Source organism: Canis aureus, chromosome 8 (genome assembly GCF_053574225.1).
Source record: "Canis aureus isolate CA01 chromosome 8, VMU_Caureus_v.1.0, whole genome shotgun sequence".
Lineage (NCBI taxonomy): Eukaryota > Metazoa > Chordata > Mammalia > Carnivora > Canidae > Canis > Canis aureus.
The window spans coordinates 40,348,371-40,368,570 of record NC_135618.1 but is presented as its reverse complement, the minus strand read 5'-3'; the positions used below and the strand labels follow the sequence as shown (position 1 = coordinate 40,368,570).

Below are 20,200 nucleotides of genomic sequence, written 5' to 3'. Positions count from 1 at the left end.
CTAAATGGAACTTTTTCAGCAAGGACTTGGTTTAGTTTAAGACTTAGTGAAAAAGGAAAAGCAAATATGGAGAAAACATAAAAACAGTATTTCTTTTTTCAAAAACAGAGTTAGGGGAGAAAATGGCCTTGGGATCATTGTCCAGTTTGGTCAAGTTGATTGGTTGAAAGAAGTGTCGGTAAAGTTTAATTTCTCCCTTGGTTCAGCTGTCGCTGCTCTGGAAAGGAGCACAGTGAGTTTTTTACCTTATTGTGGAGGATTTTCTCTCCTACAGATTCTATCCCAGGAAGTTGTTTTGATGGAGTTTACTGTTTTCTGTTCTCCTAGATATTTTGGGTATGGTGATCTGTGGTTTTTGCTAGTAAAAACTCGCGTGGTGGACAGAGAACTTTTCCTAATTTGTTGGTGTCTTTACATTAAGTCTTATATTTTATTTAATTAACAACTAAATACTTGGTGAAACAACTTTCACTGAAAATGACAAAAAGGCAAGAAGTATTGATAGATTTTCTGTGCCATTTTGGTTGTGCCTCTATTGATAATGGAGTTGGGTTTTGTTTGAAGAGCACAGTCTGCCCAGGGTTGAACTTCTCTTAAAAAATCTGTGAGATTCCCAGAGTTAGGAGTCTCTCATGTTCTGTCTCCCTCTCTGATATTTCCCATTCATTTTCTCTCCTTACCCCTGTAATCCCTTTCACTATTTTTTATATTCCCCGTGTGAGTGAAACCATATGATTGTCGTTCTCTGACTTAACTTCACTCAGCATAATACACTCCAGTTCCATCCATGTTGAAGCATATGGTGGGTATTTGTCATTTCTGATGGCTGAGTAATAACGAACAAGAGGTAGTAGTGGAAGGGGAGGTGGATGGGGGGATGGGGTGACTGGATGACAGGCACTGAGGGGGACACTTGACGGGATGAGCACTGGGTGTTATACTGTAGGTTGGCAAATCAAACTGCAATAAAAAAAATACAAAAAAATAAAGGAGCTACATTTTGGTGAAAAAAAATTAAGTAAAAAAATAAAAAATAAAAATCTGTGAGAGAGGGCAGCCTGAGTGGCTCAGTGGTTTCGAGCCGCCTTCAGCCCAGGGTGTGATCCTGGAGTCCCAGGATCGAGTCCCTCACTGGGCTCCCTGCATGGAGCCTGCTTCTCCCTCTGCCTGTGTCTCTGCCTCTCTATCTCTCTCTCTGTGTCTCTCGTGAATAAATAAATAAAAATCTATGAAAGAATCATTCAATTATTGGGAGATATTTGGCTATTTTAGCTTGCACTGGTGACTTTCTCAGTCTTTGAAAGTGTAAGGAAAAACTGATTTCTTCCCATCAGTATGAGAGTAGATTGGGACATTTCCTTGGTTTGAAATACCAGTGTTCTCATGGTGATCTGTGAGTGAGCACTCTCCAGGAGGACTTTTGTGATGGTGCCCATTTCTGTGTTTGCACTCGCCCAATACTGGAAACACCAGCAACTTGTGGCTATTGCGTAAATTTTTACTAATGTGATTCAGGAACTAAATTTCAAATTATATTTAATTTTAATTTATGTACATGTCAAAAGCCACAGTTACTGGCTGCTGTATGTATGTACAGCACAGCTCTGAGTATATCCACTTACGTCATTTGTTTGTAGTTTTCAGATTTTTATGACCTAAAGGACAAAGTTCCTTCAAAGGGACCATCTTTTAAACACACTTTCAAAAATATTTGTTGCTTTAGATGTAGGATTTTTTACTCATTTAGAGAGTACTTATTATACTGTGATGTCAGCCCTGGAAATCTAGTGTGACACAAGTCCAGTATCTGCCTTCATGGGAGGCAGCTGTAGTCTGGTGTATCTTGGAGAGGCGCTCCCTAGGCATGATGGTCCCCATGCGTGGTGGGGGCACAGGACAGAGTATGTTCTGAAAGGTCTTATAAGGCCTTTTGGAAGAGGTGACATTTGTGTGGAGACCTGCAGATGGTTAGGAGAGATGGGAGTGGTGCGTACTGTTTCAGGTGTGGGGAACAACATGAATAGCCATGGTGAAGGTCTGGAAGTAGAAAGTCCTAAGTGTGTAACAGTTTTTGCTGGAGCCAGTTTTATTTTTGGTGTATACTCACTGGGCTACCATTTAGGGGCCACATGGTCTTGCTTCCAAGAGGCAGAGACTGCTGAATGTTGGGCAGATTTGGGCCAGTCTCAACTGTACCACTGCATTCTTTTAGGCAACGAAGATTTAAATGCTTACATCAGTGATATGTTCATGTTATGTGTGGGGTACTGCTAGTCTGCGGGGGTCCCCAGTGCTGCTTTCCGTCCTCTTGGACAGACTTGTGGTGTCGGCAGGCCCACCGGTACCTGTCTGATGTGTATTGAGATGAGTGCTGTGATGTGAGGCTTTAGGGCCAGGTGATCAGGGAAATTTTTGAGAGGAAGGACTACTGGGGGAGTCAGTCTGGGCACCAGAAGGCAAGGTGAGGTTGTGGAGAGCTTCCCATGTTAGACTAGGGAGTCCAGATCATCTTTTTAGGGTTTGAAAAACAATACAAAATTTTAGAAACCCATCCAAGGGCTTTTGCATCCGGGGTAATTGGAGGAAGCAGCTGTGATTTGTTCTCCAGAAATCTGGATCATCTTTTCCCAGGGTGTATTTTTCCATCCGTGTTCCTATGTGCTGGGAGACTTGACAACTGCCTTCTCTCCCCACCAAGCCCTGCTTGTGAAAGGAAAAGCCCCGTGAATCAGGGTTCATGTACTTATCTAAGATATTAGAAACTTTTTGTACAAATAATTTTCTTTCAAAAAAAAATTTGTTTTGAGAGTATGGGTAACATTCATAGTGTTCACACTTGTAAACAGCATGAAAGAAGGTTTAGGGGAGCACCTCCATCTCCTGCCTCCAGAGCCCTCTGGCTGGGCTTTTCTTGAGCACCTTTCTAGAGCACGCTGTGCAGGTGGAAGTGTATGCTCTCTTGCTCTTCCTTAAGAAGTGGCACAGCATATGTGTTGCTCCACTGTAAGTGTACTCCTGACTGATAATTATCTCAGAGCTGTTGGAAATACTAACATTTGAAAGGCAGGCTTCATTCTAAGAATCCTTTTTTTTTATGGTAGAATATTTTGGTGCTGTACTTAACACAAAATGATTTTAGTGCTTTCACTGTACTATAAATAGGAAGAATTGAAGTTTCAAAAAAACTAATTCGTGTTACCTTGAAGACTGTTGAGATTTCGTTACCACTATCATGTTGCACATCATGCACCCAGTTTGCACCAAAGGTCTGTTCATAGTTTCCTAGTTTCTGGAAAAGATTCCTGAAACCTAACAACCTGCTTGTATACCAAGCAGATAAAGTAAGTTGGGTAAGACTTGTCTCTTGTTTGGTAGGACTTCTAAGAATGTTCACAGTAACTACAGACCTTTTTATGTAGTTAATTGACCTAGAAATTGCAAAAACAATTGGCGCCTGCCTTTGGCCCAGGGCGTGATCCTAGAGACCTGGGATCGAATCCCACGTCGGGCTCCCGGTGCATGAAGCCTGCTGTGCTCCATGCACATAAGGTGGCCGGGAGACCCTTCCGAAGAGGAGTGACTCTGTCCCCTGCTGTGGCCGGTTTGTGGAGGGAAAGCAGCCTCTTTCAGAAGGAAGAGAAGTCTGAGGGTTATTAAATTTAAAAAGGATGGAAAACATACATGATAATTAGATCCTTTTTAGGAGTGAAAAATTTGTGTACATAGATTTCCTGAAGGAAATCTCTAGAAATTGTTTTTCTTGGCAGTAGGGCACTGAAGATAGTTTGAGGGACTCTCTGCCTTATACTTTTTTTTTTTTTACCTTATACTTTATATTCTTCTGAATGCTTAAAAAAATCCATAAACATCGTACTTTCATTGCAAACTAGTGAAAGTAAATCAAATCTAAAGCAAAACATCTTCCTTTATGTGGTTAGAAGAATCTGTTAAATGGTGACAAGTGGAGTTTGGTTAGTTCTGTTGCAAAATCTTGAGTCTTCTTCTAGCAAGAGTGATTTGAACAAGTGTAAATTAACTTAGAGGTGCTGTCCAAAGATACAACAATGTGGTTGTGTTTTAGTGGGATGTCCAGTTATCACTTCCTTTGTTACAAGCTCCAATTTTAACAGAATCCTTTCAATGAGAGGTTTCTCCATTGGTGTCCTGGAAGCCGCAGGATGTCAGGTCCTAATGTTTGAGTATTTCGAATTACTGTCCACTTTCCCAACGTGAACAACATTTACCTATTACATTGGGCGCAAAATGTTATGTGTAGATTGCTACATTCTTTTAGAGGTAAAAAAATGGTAGTTTCTGAAAAGTCCTTTTTTTTTTTAAATTTTTATTTATTTATGATAGTCACACAGAGAGAGAGAGAGAGGCAGAGACACAGGCAGAGGGAGAAGCAGCCTCCGTGCACCGGGAGCCCGACGTGGGATTCGATCCCGGGTCTCCAGGATCGCGCCCTGGGCCAAAGGCAGGCGCCAAACCGCTGCGCCACCCAGGGATCCCTGAAAAGTCCTTCTTTAAAGTACTTTTTCTTTTCTTTTTTCCTTAAACTCATGTTAACACTAAAACTATTTTAAACTAATATTGAGCCTGTTTCAGATTTCATCTTCAAACTGCAAATACTCCCAACTCGAAGTATTCCAGGTATTATCATCTGAGTTGAATGAAGCTCATCACCTGGGCCTGGACACCCCAGGGGCTGCCTTTAAAAAAAAAATCAATTTCCTTAATTACTTAAGTGAATCATTCATTCACAGGGTTAAAAAATCAGAGGAGGACACAAAGCTGTAGAGTGAAAGCCTCTCTCCCTCCCTCCATGTAGTGCCCCCAGGTAACCACTGTGAGTAGAATGTGGGCCCCTCCAGGTTTTATCTCTTCAAGCAGACGTTGTCTATTCTTGGCTCCCTTGCCTCTTTTCTGCCTTTTCTTATTGGAGGTAGCATACTGTACACACTGTTGCACACCTGTACATGGCAGCATGTGGAGAGCCTCATTATCTCTTTGCATAGTTGCTGGTATCCATTATATGAGATGTGCCGTAATTGGTTTAATCTGCTCCCCACTGATGGACATTGAGGTTATTTTCGATCCTGTTCTGTCACAAACAGTGCCTTAATGAATAGTCCTGCACAGTTACATATATATATCTATAGAACAGATTCCTAAAAAGGGAATTAATGGTTAAAAGGAATATGCACTTAAAATTTTTTTTTTTTTTTAAGATTTTATTTACTTATTCATGACAGACACAGAGAGAGAGGCAGAGACACAGGCAGAGGGAGAAGCAGGCTCCATGCAGGGAGCCCGATGTGGGACCTGATCCTGGGTCTTCAGGATCACACATCAGGCTGAAGGCAGCGCTAAATCACTGGGCCACGAGGGCTGCCCATGCATTTATAATTTTGATCATATCATCAAATAATCCTCCCAAGTGGGTATATGTTTAAGCCCTTCTTAAAGCTTGAAAAGCAGCACGCTTATATCCAACATAGACATCCCTGATATTTTGTGTATATTATTTATTAATACAGTCTAGTCGATGGTCACTCAAGTTATTGTTCAGCTTGTGATTCTCCATCGTTTTGTGCCTTTCAGTCACTTGTGACTTATATATAATTCTGTGCTGTTTTTTCCCTTTAAGACTTATTATTATTATTTTTTTTTTAGAGCAGTTTCAGGTTCACAGTAACATTGAGGGGAGGGTACAGAGATTTCCTACACACCCCCTGGCCCCCCATGCACAGCCTTGGGCACTCCCACTAGAGCCTGTTTGTTACAGTTGATGAACCTATGGATACATCATCAGTTTACCTTTAGGTTCACTCACTCATGGTGTTGTACATTCTTTGTGTTTGGACAAATGTATCATGACGTGTATCCATTATTATATCATACAGAGTATGTTCACTCTCTTTAAAAAATTCTGGGCTCTCCCATCCAAGTCCGCCCACCCCCAAGCCCATAGCTGCTGACCTTTTTACTGTCTCCATAATTTTGCCTTTTCCAGAATGTCTTATAGTTGGGACCATGCAGTCTGTAGCCTTTGCAGTTCGGCTTCTTGCACTTAGTAATACACATTTAAGGTTCCTCCATGACTTTTCTTTTTTTTTTTTTTTTTTTTCCTCCATGACTTTTCATGGCCTGATAGCTCATTTCTTTTGAGGGCTGAATAATATTCCATTGTTTGGATGTTGGTATACTTTTGGGACTTAATGCATTCACTTCCCATTAAGAGTGCGCCTGTGGTCCACATATAAGCCCACTTTTTATGCCATACACGGACACCTCCAGTCTAGACAGTGGTCTTTCCCCTTTTTTCCTGACACAGTGTTGCTATCTACCAGCCACAACCCCCAGCATTTGGGCCAGAGGACCTAGTCTCTGGGCATCCCTTGTTTGTTCCTAGCTCAGCCTCCACCATTCTTCCTCTTCTAGGACTTTTGAGTTACAGAGTGGACAGGCAGCTGATGACAGCACCTCACCTGGGGTTCAGGGTCCCTTCGGCCATGGTGGTGGTGAACAGTGAACCCCTTTCTGTTCCAGACCATCTGGTTACCCTTTGAGGGCTGCTGAGTGAATTATGGGTGGTCTGGTGGTGGCTTGCTGCTGTGACAGCATCTTCTGTTCCACCTTTGTTTTATGGAGGCTTCACATCCTGCACCCTTCAGGTCTGAGGAAGATAGCACACAGACCACCACATTTAGGAAACTTAAAATTGTCCTAGCTATCTGGGAATGGCACTTCCCTGGAACATGTAAGTGTGTGGAGTGAGGATAGGAGGCTGGCTGTGATTCCAGGGCTCTGGTGATTCAGGTCCAGGGTGACAGGATTTTCAGTCAGGAGTCCTGGATTCTTTAAGTGAAAGGTAAATAGCTGATGTTCAGGGAAACAAGATCTCTTGATCTCTGAAGTAGAGTAAACCATGAAATGCATTTGTGAATGAGAAAAGAAAATGCTCAAATTTTAATAGTAAATGATGATGCAAAGTAGACTTACCCTTCTTGGGTAGACTTACTCTTGAAAAATTGTGTAGGAAAAAAAAAAGAAAAATTGTGTAGAGTGCCTTTTTATAAACCAGATTTTTCCCTTCTGACTTATATCACAGTTCCTGAGGTACTATAGTTTTATTTCAGTTTCATCTAGTACAACAGCCTGCTTTCCTTCCCCTCACTTCAGACAGTATAGTTCATAGTGTTTAAATATTTAAGGGTACTTGGCAGGTTTCCATCTAAAAGAGTCCCCCTGGATAGATCCTTTGCTAACAGGAATGTTTGTCCCATAAATTAACTGTAAATTTGGGTTTAATAAATTGAATTGCCTTATAACTCTCAACAAAACACTTGGGTTTATATTAAAGAACAGAATTTGGGTTTTAATGCAGGGTGCTTTGTTTTGTTTTGTTTGGTTTTGTTTTGTCATATGCTCTGCTCTGTATGATGAGCAATTATTTAAGTGGATATCAACAATGGATATTCCCCCAAGAAGGCCTTTGTTCATTTTATTTTTTATTTTTATTTTTTAAAGATTATTTGTGAGAGATACAGAGAGAGATAGGCAGAGACACAGGCAGAGGGAGAAGCAGGCTCCATGCAGGGAGCCCAATGTGGGACTCTGATCCTGGGTCTCCAGGATCAGGCCCTGGGCTGAAGGCGGTGCTAAACCGCTGAGCCACCCGGGCTGCCCACCTTTGTTCATTTTAAAAGCATTCTGGTGGGATCCTTCCCTCCTGAATCACACTCAGACACCTGCAGAGGGAAGCCTGCCATATTGGTGTTGAAACCTACCGTAGGCAAAGTGGCCAGCTTGTTTTGTCTGCTGAACCCCCCCCCCCCCCATGTGCAGTGTTCGTTTCTTGCATCTTTTCCTTTTAAGATCTGCTCTGAGTTTGCCATTCATCTGGAGCCTTTCTTGCCTCTGTTCATTCCCTTATTCCACTTGCTTGCAAAATCCGCTCTTTGTGTGTTACCAGTTTCAGTTTGTGACTTGGTGTCTGTGGCCTATCTTCCTCAATTAGATTATAATTCTCTGGGAGGCAGACTTTTATTCGAGTCTCAAATAAGCCCAGTTAGCCCTTCAAGGAGTGAAGTTCCCAGAGGGAGGCCATGTGGCCTAAGAGGAGGAGGCAGATCGCTCAGCCAGGTCCACTCTGGCTCTTAAGCAGATAGCAATTCTGAGGAGGGGCGGGACTTTTTGTTCAGTGTAAGATCACTGTTCAGAATGAAGTAAAACCTCATTATTCTGTACTAATTAGGGGTGGTGTGTCTGCATGAAAAGCTTGAATCACAGAACATTTAAGAAGGAATTTACTTTAATTATTTTCTAATAGTAATTGTTAAAAAAAAAGTTAGATGTCTTTTGGGAATGTATTTAAATGCCTAGATAAAAATTATTTGTGGGGCGCCTGGGTGGCTCAATCCAATGATTTTGGCTCAGGTCATGTTTTCAGGAACGTGAGACCAAGCCCCAAGTTGGGCTCTGCCCTGGGCATGTAGTCTGCTTGGGATTCTCTCTCTCCCTCTGTGCCCCACCTCAATTATTTGTAATGGCCTAAGTGCTAAGAAAACCGTGTTCTTTTTCTTTTTTTAAATATTTTTGTTTATTTGAGAGAGAGACAGCAAGTGAGGGAGTACGAGTAGGGGGCGCAGCAGAGGGAGAGGGAGAAGCAGGCTCCCCACTGAGCAGGGAGCCCTAGATGGGGCTCTGTCCCAGGACCTGGGATCATGACTGAGCAGGCACTGAACCAACTGGGCCACCCCGTCGCCCCTCTTTTCCTTTTAAAAATGTTTTCATTCTGCAAATTTTTTTTTAAAGATTTTATCTATTTGTTCACGAGAGACACACAGAGAGAGAGAGGCAGAGACACAGGCAGAGGGAGAAGCAGGCTCCATGCAGGGAGCCTGACATGGGACTCGATCCCGGGACTCCTGGATCACACCCTGGGCCACCCAGGGATCCCCTCATTCTGCATTTCTGAAGAGTTGTCCCATTGCTTATTTGCACAATCCCCACAGATTTTCAAAGCAGAGTAAGCTTTACTTCTTAGCATTGTCACAGATTCTTAGGACTTTACCTTAGAGAAGTGACAGTCATTGAGCATGGGGTGCCAGGTCCTTGATGGGCATGTACGGGTCAGCCCTCATAGCAACCTTGGAAGATGGTGCTATGACAATTAGTGACTGATAAGTATTGAGCCCTTACTGCATGCCAGGCTAAGTACTGTGTACACACTATATGATTTCATTCTTTCTTCAGTTTCAGATGGTCTCCAGATCATCTAAGAATTACAACCCTATGAAAGTGTTTACCATTCTTTGGATTCCTCCTCTTCAGATGTGAGCTTTTTCAGAGTGCATTGCCCTTTTTGGATTAATTTTTGTATCCAGTTTTGACTTAGGAATTAAAAATTCTTTTTGTAAAAATTTCCAGGGTTGATGAATAAAAATGCCTAGCTTTTCTAAAGTTTAAGAGAGGGATCCCTGGGTGGCGCAGCGGTTTGGCGCCTGCCTTTGGCCCAGGGCGCGATCCTGGAGACCCAGGATCGAATCCCATATCAGGCTCCCGATGCATGGAGCCTGCTTCTCCCTCTGCCTGTGTCTCTGCCTCTCTCTCTCTCTCTGTGACTATCATAAGTAAATAAATAAAAAAATAAAAAATTAAAAAAAAATAAAAAATTAAAAAAAATAAAGTTTAAGAGATGCATTTGAATAATCAGAGATATAGTACAAGTAATGCCAAAGAACATGTAAACAGAATTATGAAAAGAGAAACAAAAGCAGACCTTTTCCACAGAGAATGAGGGCTGCAGCGAGAAATGGGCATGGAGGGGAGAGGGAGCACCTGTAGGAGGAGGGGTTTCATGCTCAGAAGTAGAGAACCATGAACAGGAACGAGGACCTCCACTCTTACTCTCAGGGTTGTTTCTCTGATTAACATCTCTTATTTCGTATTAGACCGTTTCATTTATATACCAGCCACAGGATGAAGAGGCGTGGATGCTGGGGTGTATCCAGCAGTAATCTGACTGGTCTCCCGCAGGATAAAGAGGCTGCAGGAGAGGGGGGTAAAAAGGAGGAGGATTAGAATAGGGAAGTGTTTTAGGAGGATTCACTATTGAATTTTGTTCTCTTTGTTTCTGTTTTACAAAAGTAGTAATGAATGTTAGGATTACTACTTTATATCTTGGGCTAGACAAGTGAAATGTTGAAACTGTTACTGTGTGTCCTATAACTTTGGCACTCTTCTCCAGAATTCATTCATTTGTTCAGGATGAAGATATTTGTGGAGAGCCTGATCCTTCGTGTGGTCTTTACAGCCTTGTGAGTTATAACTCGGAGTTGATAGTGTGATTTTAAGACTCATTCATTATGTATGTAAAATATAGAAGAGTTCCTACTTTGCGCCAATACAAGATTTGATAAACTAGTTTGTACACATTTAGACAGAAAAATCAGTTCTGCCGGTCAGAGAATTTGAGGCTCCACTTGCTATTCAAGAGGAAAACGTAAAGTATGACACAAGGGGAGATGTTAGCAAACCTAAGGAAAGATGTGTTTTGTGGATGATTTGCTTCGCCACATTTGAACACAGACTATTTTCAAACAAAACCGCTTTTATTTTATTTTTTAAAATTTTATTCATGAGAGACAGAGAGAGAGAGAGACAGGCAGAGGGAGAAGCAGGCTCCATGCAGGACGTGGGACTTGATCCAGGGTCTCTAAGATCACACCCTGGGCTGAAGGCAGCGCTAAACTGCTGAGCCACCCAGGCTACCCACAAAACCGCTCTTAAATGTTACAGGCTGGGTGGATTGATTCAGCCACTTACCTGGTATTTGATTTGTAAAATGAAGAGCTTTTTTCAGAGTCCCTGATAATATAGTTCATTCCTATTTAAGGTGAAATATGAACTTCTGAATATGATGGATAAAAATGGATCTTAGAATGTGTGTAGGATGCTTGTCTTTCAGTGTTTAGAGGTGATTGTTTCCTGTAGTGAGGTTTTTCTGCATGGTGCAGAAGTGACACATCCTTGTCATCATGCTTGATGGAGATACTGTGCAGTGGGTGCCCCAGCCTTGTAGGAGTGTGGCAGAGACTGGGAAAACCAACAGCTACCTTCCCAGCGCAGCTTCGTGAAAGGGATGGACTCTGAGTTGGCAGCCCAAGAGCCCCAAGAGGGAGAGAATTCCTGTTGGCTGTGGGAACATGACAGGCTGTGTTTGTTTTGTGATGCCAATGTCTCTTGCCAGTGGTGAACCCCTAGAAAGCAGGGTCCAACGAGTCTCGTGCAGCCTCACTTCTCCCTGGGTCTGCTGGGGGCTTGGTGGAGGAAAGGGAAATTACCTAGAATTGGAAGTGGTGATGCTCAATCTTGAATCTTCAGAACTTCCGATGATTCAGATTGGTATTGCCTAACCAGTGTTGGGACACTTTGGTGTGTAGAAAGTGTAACTGTGTATGTTGCAATATCCTGCCTTTCCTTCTTCACTCTCCTTTGTCAATTTTGTGAACTAGACAATATGTGCATGGAGACAGTAACAGTGAGAAGGGGGATGCCACTGTCCCCCCCCCCCCCAAACCCTGCACAGCTCATCTTGTCTTCTTAGAAAGATACTCCTTGTGTATTTGCTTGTGGACACGTACATATGTGTTTGCACTGGTAGGTGAGGATGTAAGTAGGATTAGTCTATTCTTTCCACAACCAAACAACTGTGAGATGTGTTTAGACTGAAACAAGATGAGAAAAGTGGCCAAGGTGGACAAAATGTGGCAGAGCAGCACAAACCAAAATTGAGCCCAAGACATTCTGCCCTGTGACAGCTATAAAAGTTGCATGTGCATTTGGAGTAAAACTTGCCATAAGCAAGTAAAAAAATAGCCAAACTGGTAAATTTGAGAGTGGCAGGATAGTGGGTAAATTTTAAAGGTAAGAAATTTTTAAAGTTTTTGTGCAAGATAGAGTAAGAGAACCAGCATCTACGGTGCCAGGTGCCCTGATCAGCTTTCATCATGTAACTCTGGGGTATCACAGTTGGGAAAGAGAGAGAGACACTGAGCAGTTTGCTCAAGGATACAGAGCTGGTTGATTCAGCCGGGATTTGAACGCATGTGTTCCATTCCCAGCTGTTCCTTTTCCTTCCTCATATCTAGTTTCCACTGGAGTAGGGACCCTGAATCTGACACAGCAGTGTTTAACTGTTCCTTTGGGTTTACCTGTTCTTGTCCTGGCCAGCCGCCCTCTCTCAGGAAGAGTGCTTTGAAACACTTGGAAGAGCCAATCAAGGAGCTTCAGCACGCCATTCCAGACTTTTTAAATATTTGGAATTCGTTTCCTTGTAATAATTTACAGTGCTTGACACCAACTCTTCGTCCCCTCCCTGGCAAATAGAAAGGAAGCTTGGTCTCTCTGTCATAGTGGCTCCTGCTTGCTGGTTTAGATGAAGTTTCATTTTCATGTTCATAGGCTAAGGAACATTGCATTAAAAAACACATATACACTGGGGTTTTTTGTTTTGTTTTATTTTGTTTAAAGAATACTGAGTAGGGGCGCCTGGCTGGCTCAGCCAGTAGAGCATGCAACTCTTGATCTTGGTTGAGATCATGAATTGGAGCTCCATGTTGGGTATAGAGATTACTTAAAAATAAAATCTTTTAAAAAATAAAGGAAGAGTGAGTAAAAAAATGTGTGTGCATATGGACAGAGTCTAAAAGGCAACGGAAACATAAGTTATGTTGGAGAATTGTTTCCTTTTTCTTTTGTGTGCTCTTCCCCCCATGTGTTCTTTTTACATGGAGACCTTGGTGAACCTCCAGATTCAGGACAGCACAGTGCCATAAAAGCTATGGAATGGAATCCACAAAACCACGTTGAGATGCAGAAGCTGGGTAGTTGGCAGCAAAAACCCCCAATTCGTGGCTGTGTCTCAGCTGTCTGCTGTATCCAGGAGTCAACTCCTGTGTCTTTTCATTATTACGTGTCCTGTAGTCACAAGGCAGCAGCCCCAGATTGTGGGACATTCTACAAAACAACTGGCCTATCCTCTTCAAAAATGCCAGAGTTAGGAAAGAATAAGTCTGACAAGCCTTTCTAGACAAAAGGGAAGGACAGAGACATGACAAGACAACCAGGTGCACCGGAGTCCTGAATTGGATTTTAGGCCAGGAAAATAAATGTAATAAAGGGCATTATTGAGACAACTGGCTAAATTTGAGTTAGGGCAATCAATATATTAAGTATTGTATCAGTGTTAAATTTACTGAATTTGATAAACGTGATGTTTTTGTACAAGGGTGTTCTTAGGAGGTCCGTGGTCAGAGACTTGGGAGGAAAGGCTCATGCTATCTGCAGCTTACTCTCGCAGGTTCTACAAAACTCTGTGTGCCCGTGTGCTTATGTGTGAGTGTGTGTGTACAGTTGCAAGTAATCCCTAATTCCTTATAGTCGAGTAGGGTGAAATATATATGTATTAGTTAGAGGTGGTTTACTAGGCACATATGTACAGAGAACTTTGGTGGCTAAAAAGAGGCACTGGTCTGTTCAGGGATAGCCCAAAGAAAGTCTTCATAGTCACTGTGATTAATCTCAGTGAGAGGTAGGGGTCTGGTTTTCTAGACAGAGAGTGAACATCCAGGAGAAGGATTTCTGCTGCAGGTGACAGCTCATTGTTGTGGCTGGAACGTAGGGTGTATCTGAAGGTGCCAGGGGAAAGAAGGGCCGAGAACTGGTCAGGGGCCACATCCCGATGGCCTCAGATGTCTTATGGAGGAGCTTTTGAGCTTCATCTGGATGACATTAAACTCTAGCTAGAATGGCTTAAATATAGGAAATGGATTTTTTTTTTCTTATAATGAGAAATCTGAGGGTAGGGGAGGCTCCAGGGTTGAATAAAGCAGCTCAGGGACGACTTCACAAACCCCACTTCATAGTTTTTGCAGCAGTCATCCCTAGCGTGTCAGAGGCCCTCTCCTGCCCGAGGGTGGCTGCCATAGTTCCACTGTGAGATGCGGGAAGGGAGATTTCTTCCTGAGCATCCCTTACTTTTGGGAAGGAAAACCTTTTCTATGCTGTCGTGGAAATATGTATCTTCAACTCCCTTAGCTGGGATTGTGTCACCTGCAAGGAGAAGGTTTGGGGGGGGGGGGGTCACTAGTCACTTCTCCCAAGGCTGGGAAGGTGGTGCTCTTCTTAGAGCAACCTCAGAGCAGCCACCCGGGGTGCTATGGGGGAAGCAGTCTTAGGGAGAAGGCAGTTCAGTTTTTTCAAAGTGGGTGGTGGTGGGGTGGGTGGCTGTGTTTAAAACAACGGCAACAAAAAGCCACATGCACTCATCACCCCACCACTTCTACCACTATGACCACTGCCCATGTGCTCATATACTAAACTGCTAATCTTACTTCCTGAGCCATTTTGCATATTCCATTTGCATGTCTTTACATAACATATACATTTTCCTACATTTTTATAGTCTTCAAAATTATTTTAGTAGATGTGTAATTTTTAAAAAGATTTTATTTATTTACTTTAGACAGTGAGTGAAGGGAAGAAGGGCAGAGGGAGAGGGACAAGAGTTTTAAGCAGACTCCACACTGGGCACAGAGACTGATACGGGGCTTGATCTCATGACCCTGAGCCAAAATGAAGAGTTGGACCTTCAACCGTATGAGCCACCCAGGTGCCCCATTCTAACATTATATAGTAATTCATTAAACCTTCTATTACTGGATAACAGTAATAATAACAGCTAATATGGTCCACTTACCACCCACAGGCACTGTTGGTTAAAGTGCTTTACACTTATTCATTCAGTCAGCCCCCATGAAACCCTATGAGGTGTGGTAGTTTTCACAGTTTCCAAATGGAAACTGTACCTGAGGCACAGAAAGTCCAGGAAACTCATGGCTAAGAAGTAGGGAGCTGGAGGCAGAGCTGGGGTTCAGGTGTAGGCAGCCTGGGTCTTAGTCTGAGCAGTTGGCTGACCTGCCTATGTGTATGGTTTGGCCTTGTCTCCATGTTACACACATGCCACTCTTGTTATATTTTCTGCAGATCTTGTCCTTTGTGCATGTGTGGCCAGGTTGTTGTGGGTTGAAGAAGGCATGGTCGGTGAGAGACTAGAGATACACTTAAGCCACGTGTTAGAGAAATGGTACCTTGAGAGGGACCAGGAGGAAGAAGTTGCTTTACCTGTCATCAATTACCCTTCAGGAAGGATGGTCTCTTCTGTTGACTGTTTTTTATCTTCCTTTTTGATGCTTACCCACTGGCATCCTTTGTGTATCTACTCAGAAGTCCGTGTGCTGCCCATCCTTCTACGTGGCTGACGTTAGCCCCTTTCATGTGGGACAAGTGGCTGTTATATTCTTTTACCTTTAACTATTTTTAGTTTCTTTATACATTATTTTCTGCAGCTTCAACACTTGGAGAACTCTCATTTTCTATTTAGGTTGGGGTAGGTTTTTTAATGATTTACCTTTTAAATATGTAATCACTTAAAATTAGGCTTTACTTAATTTCCCCAAATTGGTATTCATCTAACTAAATGCCCAATTACTTTTTTGCACTCAGATATTCTTAAAAGAACTTTAACATAAATTCAGTGAAGGTTTAACTCCCTCTTGATTTCCTTTGATTTGTATATCTACATTTCTCTTTAAGTCACATGATTTAATTGTTGTTTTAGAATATGTGGTAACATCTAGTGGGGCTGGCCCTCCTCTCATCTGTGTAACTTTTCCTTCTTCAGAATTTGAAAAATATTCTTCCTTGTTTAATTTTCCCAAATGAAGTTTCAAGTCATTTTGACATAACTCTAAGACATGCTGGCTTTCTGTGTTAAGTGCTCCTTGAGGTTAAGGTCATAGTAACATATGACAGTTGGAAAGCTGTTATAGTTGCTTAGTTTCTCATTTCTATTTCTGTTTAATTTCTAGATTTTGGATCATTGTTTGACTTGGAAAATGATCTTCCTGATGAGCTGATCCCCAATGGAGGAGAATTAAGCCTTTTAAACAGTGGGAACCTTGTTCCAGATGCTGCTTCCAAACATAAACAACTGTCGGAGCTTCTGCGCGGAGGCAGCGGCTCTAGTATCAACCCAGGAATAGGAAATGTTAGCGCCAGCAGCCCCGTGCAGCAAGGCCTCAGTGGCCAGACTCAGGGGCAGCCGAACAGTGCAAACATGGCCAGCTTGGGTGCCATGGGCAAGAGCCCTCTGAACCAGGGAGATTCTTCAGCCCCCAGCCTGCCCAAACAGGCAGCCAGCACCTCTGGGCCCACTCCCCCTGCTTCCCAAGCACTGAATCCGCAAGCACAAAAGCAAGTGGGGCTGGTGACCAGCAGCCCTGCCACGTCGCAGACGGGACCTGGGATCTGCATGAATGCAAACTTTAACCAGACCCACCCAGGCCTCCTCAATAGTAACTCTGGCCATAGTTTAATGAACCAGGCCCAGCAAGGACAGGCACAAGTCATGAACGGATCTCTTGGGGCCGCTGGCAGAGGAAGAGGAGCTGGGATACCGTACCCTGCTCCGGCCATGCAGGGGGCCACGAGCAGCGTGCTGGCTGAGACATTAACACAGGTTTCACCGCAAATGGCCAGTCACGCCGGACTGAATACGGCGCAGGCCGGAGGCATGACCAAGGTAAGTGAGCTTCAGTGCTGTGAATGCATCCTACTAGTGGGGGGGCAGGAGCTTTTTCCTTCCAAACAAGTGGTATAGTGCAATGGGACTATGGGGCACGATCCTGTCCTCCTTCACCCTTCCTTCCTGCCCCTTGGATTTGGAAGAGGGAGCTTTGGTATTTTGAACCCAGAAATAAAGATCTTTGTCCTTATCTTTAAAGTGGGAGCTCTTAAAGAAGCCAGCAGTAGAAGAGCCCTCACATCAGGCAGTTGAAAACATAGGAGATGTGTTTGGATTGATGGTCACTTTTCAGCCTCTGAGGAAAATGGTGGAAATAGGACCACATGGTTGAAAGAGGCTGCTTCTGCTGGGAATTTGCTTTCTGTGACGTTGCTGAATCTGGTGAAGGCTCCTGTCCCTCCCCTTCACCCAGCTGACAAAGTTCTTAGGCGGTTCATACCCTTGCCTTTTTCCGTCCACCCAGTGAAGTCACTGTTTGACCAACCGAGAAGCCGTGTCCTGAGCTGGTGATGGTGAGCTGCCTGCCGTGGTTCACTGGGGTGACGCGGCAGAGCCAGGGCAGTGCGGGCCCTCAGGTCCCAGAAGAAACTCGGTGGCAGTGGTTCCCAGAGCAAGGTCCATGGGTGTAGCAGCAGCAGTAGCAGCAGAAGCAGCAGCAGTAGGGAGCTTGTTAGAAGTGCAGAGCTGCTGACCCAGAACCTGGGCTTTCTCAAGCCTCCAGGTGCAGCGGGGCCTGTGCAGGGTGAGAACTCCACTCTAGGTTTCCGCCACCGACCATGCAGCCAGCACATAGAGTAGAAGCTGAACGTGGAGGACAGGGTAGGTGGATGCCAGGGTAGAGAGGGAACAACTGGAAAGCTGGAAGGTGGCACGGAAGTGGGGTGCAGGTGGATCCCCAGTGTGGGAGTAGATGCCACTGTGTCTCCAAGACAAAGCACCTGTTTCAGGCAGTATTTGCCACAGCAAACTCTAGAACAAAAGAACAGTTTGGGCTGTTTCTTGAATTTGATTAGTCCATTGAAGGAAAAGGACAAGTAAGAGTAGCACACAACTTCCCCCAAAGCTGCTGTGGGCACCAGGAGGTGCATAGGAAGCCCTGGGACTGTCCTAGGTAAGGAGTCAGGGCTTTTTAACTTAAATAAAAATGAAGTGCAGTTGACCTTTGAACAGCATGAGTTTGAACTTCTCAAGTCTACTTATACACAGGATTTTGTGTTGTTGCTTGTTTTGATAAATACAAGACTGTAAATGTGTTTTCCTTATGATTTTCTTAATGTTTTATCTTTATTGTAAGAAAACAGTATATAATACATGTACAAAATATGTGTTGACTGTTTATGTTTTTGACAGGCTTCTGGTCAGTAGTAGGCTATTAGTTGTTAAGTTCTTAGGAAGTCACAAGTTTTATGCCAGTTTTCCACTGGACAGGCAGGGGTCAGGGCTTCAAACCCCCACATTGTTCAACAGTCAGCTGTAATTTCAGACATTAACATTGCATTTATCTCTTTTGAAGTGTTGTTAAAGGGGAGGGAATGTGAACTTAAATTTTAATTGGCATTGGCAGAGGTGTGTCTGTATACATACATTCTTTCTAAAGGTAAGCTGAGGAGAGACTACTGTGGTCTTAGGGCTCAAGGTCAGCTTGATGTTTGCTTTTTCCCGATTCACTCATCAACCCATGCTACCCTCTTAGAAAAACCTTTTTATTTTGGAGAATTGAAGTCCAGTGCAAAAGTAGACATTAAAAAAAAAAAAGTAGACATAATAGTTTAATGCAAGGGTTCTCAAACTTTTCGGTCTTCAGACTCCTGAATAATCTTAACTCTTGAGGGCCCCAAGGAGATTTTGTTTAAAAAGTCAATTATATCTATCAATATTTGCCACATTAAATACTGAAATAGAATTTTGAAAACCAAGCACACATTCCATTAGCCATTAAGCACAGTGATACCACATGTCACAGAGCTCCTGGAAAATGCCTGTGTTTTTGTGAGAAATGAGAGTAAAGAAGGCAGTGTCTTAGTATTTCATGAAAATAGTTTTGACATCACGACCCCCTCCCCCTCCAAAAGCTATCTGTGTATTCTTTTTTTTTTTTTTTTTTAAGAGAGGGAGACAAAACATGAGCCCCGGGGGGTGAGGGAGAGGGAGAAGCAGTCTCCTTGCTGAGCAGGGAGCCAGATGCAGGGCTTGTTCCCAGGACCCCAGGACGAAGGCAGATGCTTAACTAACTGAGGCCCCCCAGGTGCCCCTATTATGTGTATTCCTAAAAGTTAGACTTTGGTATACCTAAACCCAGCACCATTCTCTCTTGTAAATAAATGATTTCTTTGTGTCATGTGGGTCTACTAGGTAAGTCAAATTTCCAGTGGTCTCCTGTGTCCTAATTTGTTTTTACAGGTTTCTCCCGCCCCCCCATCTGAATAACTATATTCAGTGGATATGGCTTTTAAGAACCTGTTAACTGTAGGATCCTTACAATTCATTTGTTGAAGAACCTGATGATTTTGTTTATTTAGTTTATTGGTTCTGGCAGGTTTCCTGCAGTCTGAGCTCTGTTGGTATATCTCTGTCATTTCATGCTCCTCTGGCTGCCCAGGGCTTTCATTCCTTTGTACAGAGTGATCTGTCTTTCAGACGACACTTTGTGAGTATTCACTACGTGGAAAGGAAGCCACTTTAGTGTCGTGCAGACAGGCATCTCAGTTCCCTTTTAGGTATCCCAAAGAGGCTAATGGAAAAGGAAAGACAGGGACTGGTGCTTTTTGGAATGGTTGTCATGGCCTTGGGTGGAACAGAACTAACAGTGATGGACAAGTAGTAAGAGCAAGAGACAAGTTCATTTTAAGCCAAATAAGATTTTTAAATGCATGGGGTGAGGGAGGGAAGAAACTTTTTAAAAGATAATTTTGTTTTAAAAATTACCATCACAGGGATCCCTGGGTGGTGCAGCGGTTTAGCGCCTGCCTTTGGCCCAGGGCGCGATCCTGGAGACCCGGGATCGAATCCCACGTCGGGCTCCCGGTGCATGGAGCCTGCTTCTCCCTCTGCCTATGTCTCTGCCTCTCTCTCTCTCTCTGTGTGACTATCATAAATAAATAAAAAAATTTAAAAAAAAAATTACCATCACAAAGGAAATGCAGATTTCCTATGAAATAATTAAAACAATAGAAAAGAGCAGCTTCATTCCTTACAGGTGACCAGTTTTGTTTTAAAGTAGGCTCCTTGCCCAGCGTGGAGCCCAACACAAGGCTTAAACTCACAACCCTGAGATCAAGAGTCGGATGCTTAACCGACTGAGCCACCCAGGTGCCACTTCTATATAAATATGTTCATAAGAAATGGAACCAAACTACATAAGCACCTTGCTGTTTTATGTAACAGTATATACCTTACTTGCCTTTCCTTATCAGCACAGAGATATTTCCCTTGTTTTCCTGATAGCAGAGTCTTCCATCGTAGGCTGTACCATAATTGATTGATCTACTCTGATGGTGAACATTTGGATTGTTTTGGATTTTTCATTAGTACAAACACAGCTGCAAT

At 43.2% G+C, this 20,200-nt stretch overlaps 1 protein-coding gene across 4 annotated transcripts in view; it reads left to right on the top strand.

Annotated features, from left to right (window-relative positions):
* Positions 1-20,200, top strand: part of CREBBP (CREB binding lysine acetyltransferase) — a 126,556-nt gene that overhangs the window by 8,791 nt on the left and 97,565 nt on the right. For all 4 annotated transcript variants that reach the window (XM_077906404.1, XM_077906403.1, XM_077906401.1 and 1 more), the window contains exon 2: positions 15,939-16,651. In XM_077906404.1, the coding sequence (XP_077762530.1) occupies positions 15,939-16,651 (713 nt within the window). The remainder of the gene's footprint in view (positions 1-15,938; positions 16,652-20,200) is intronic.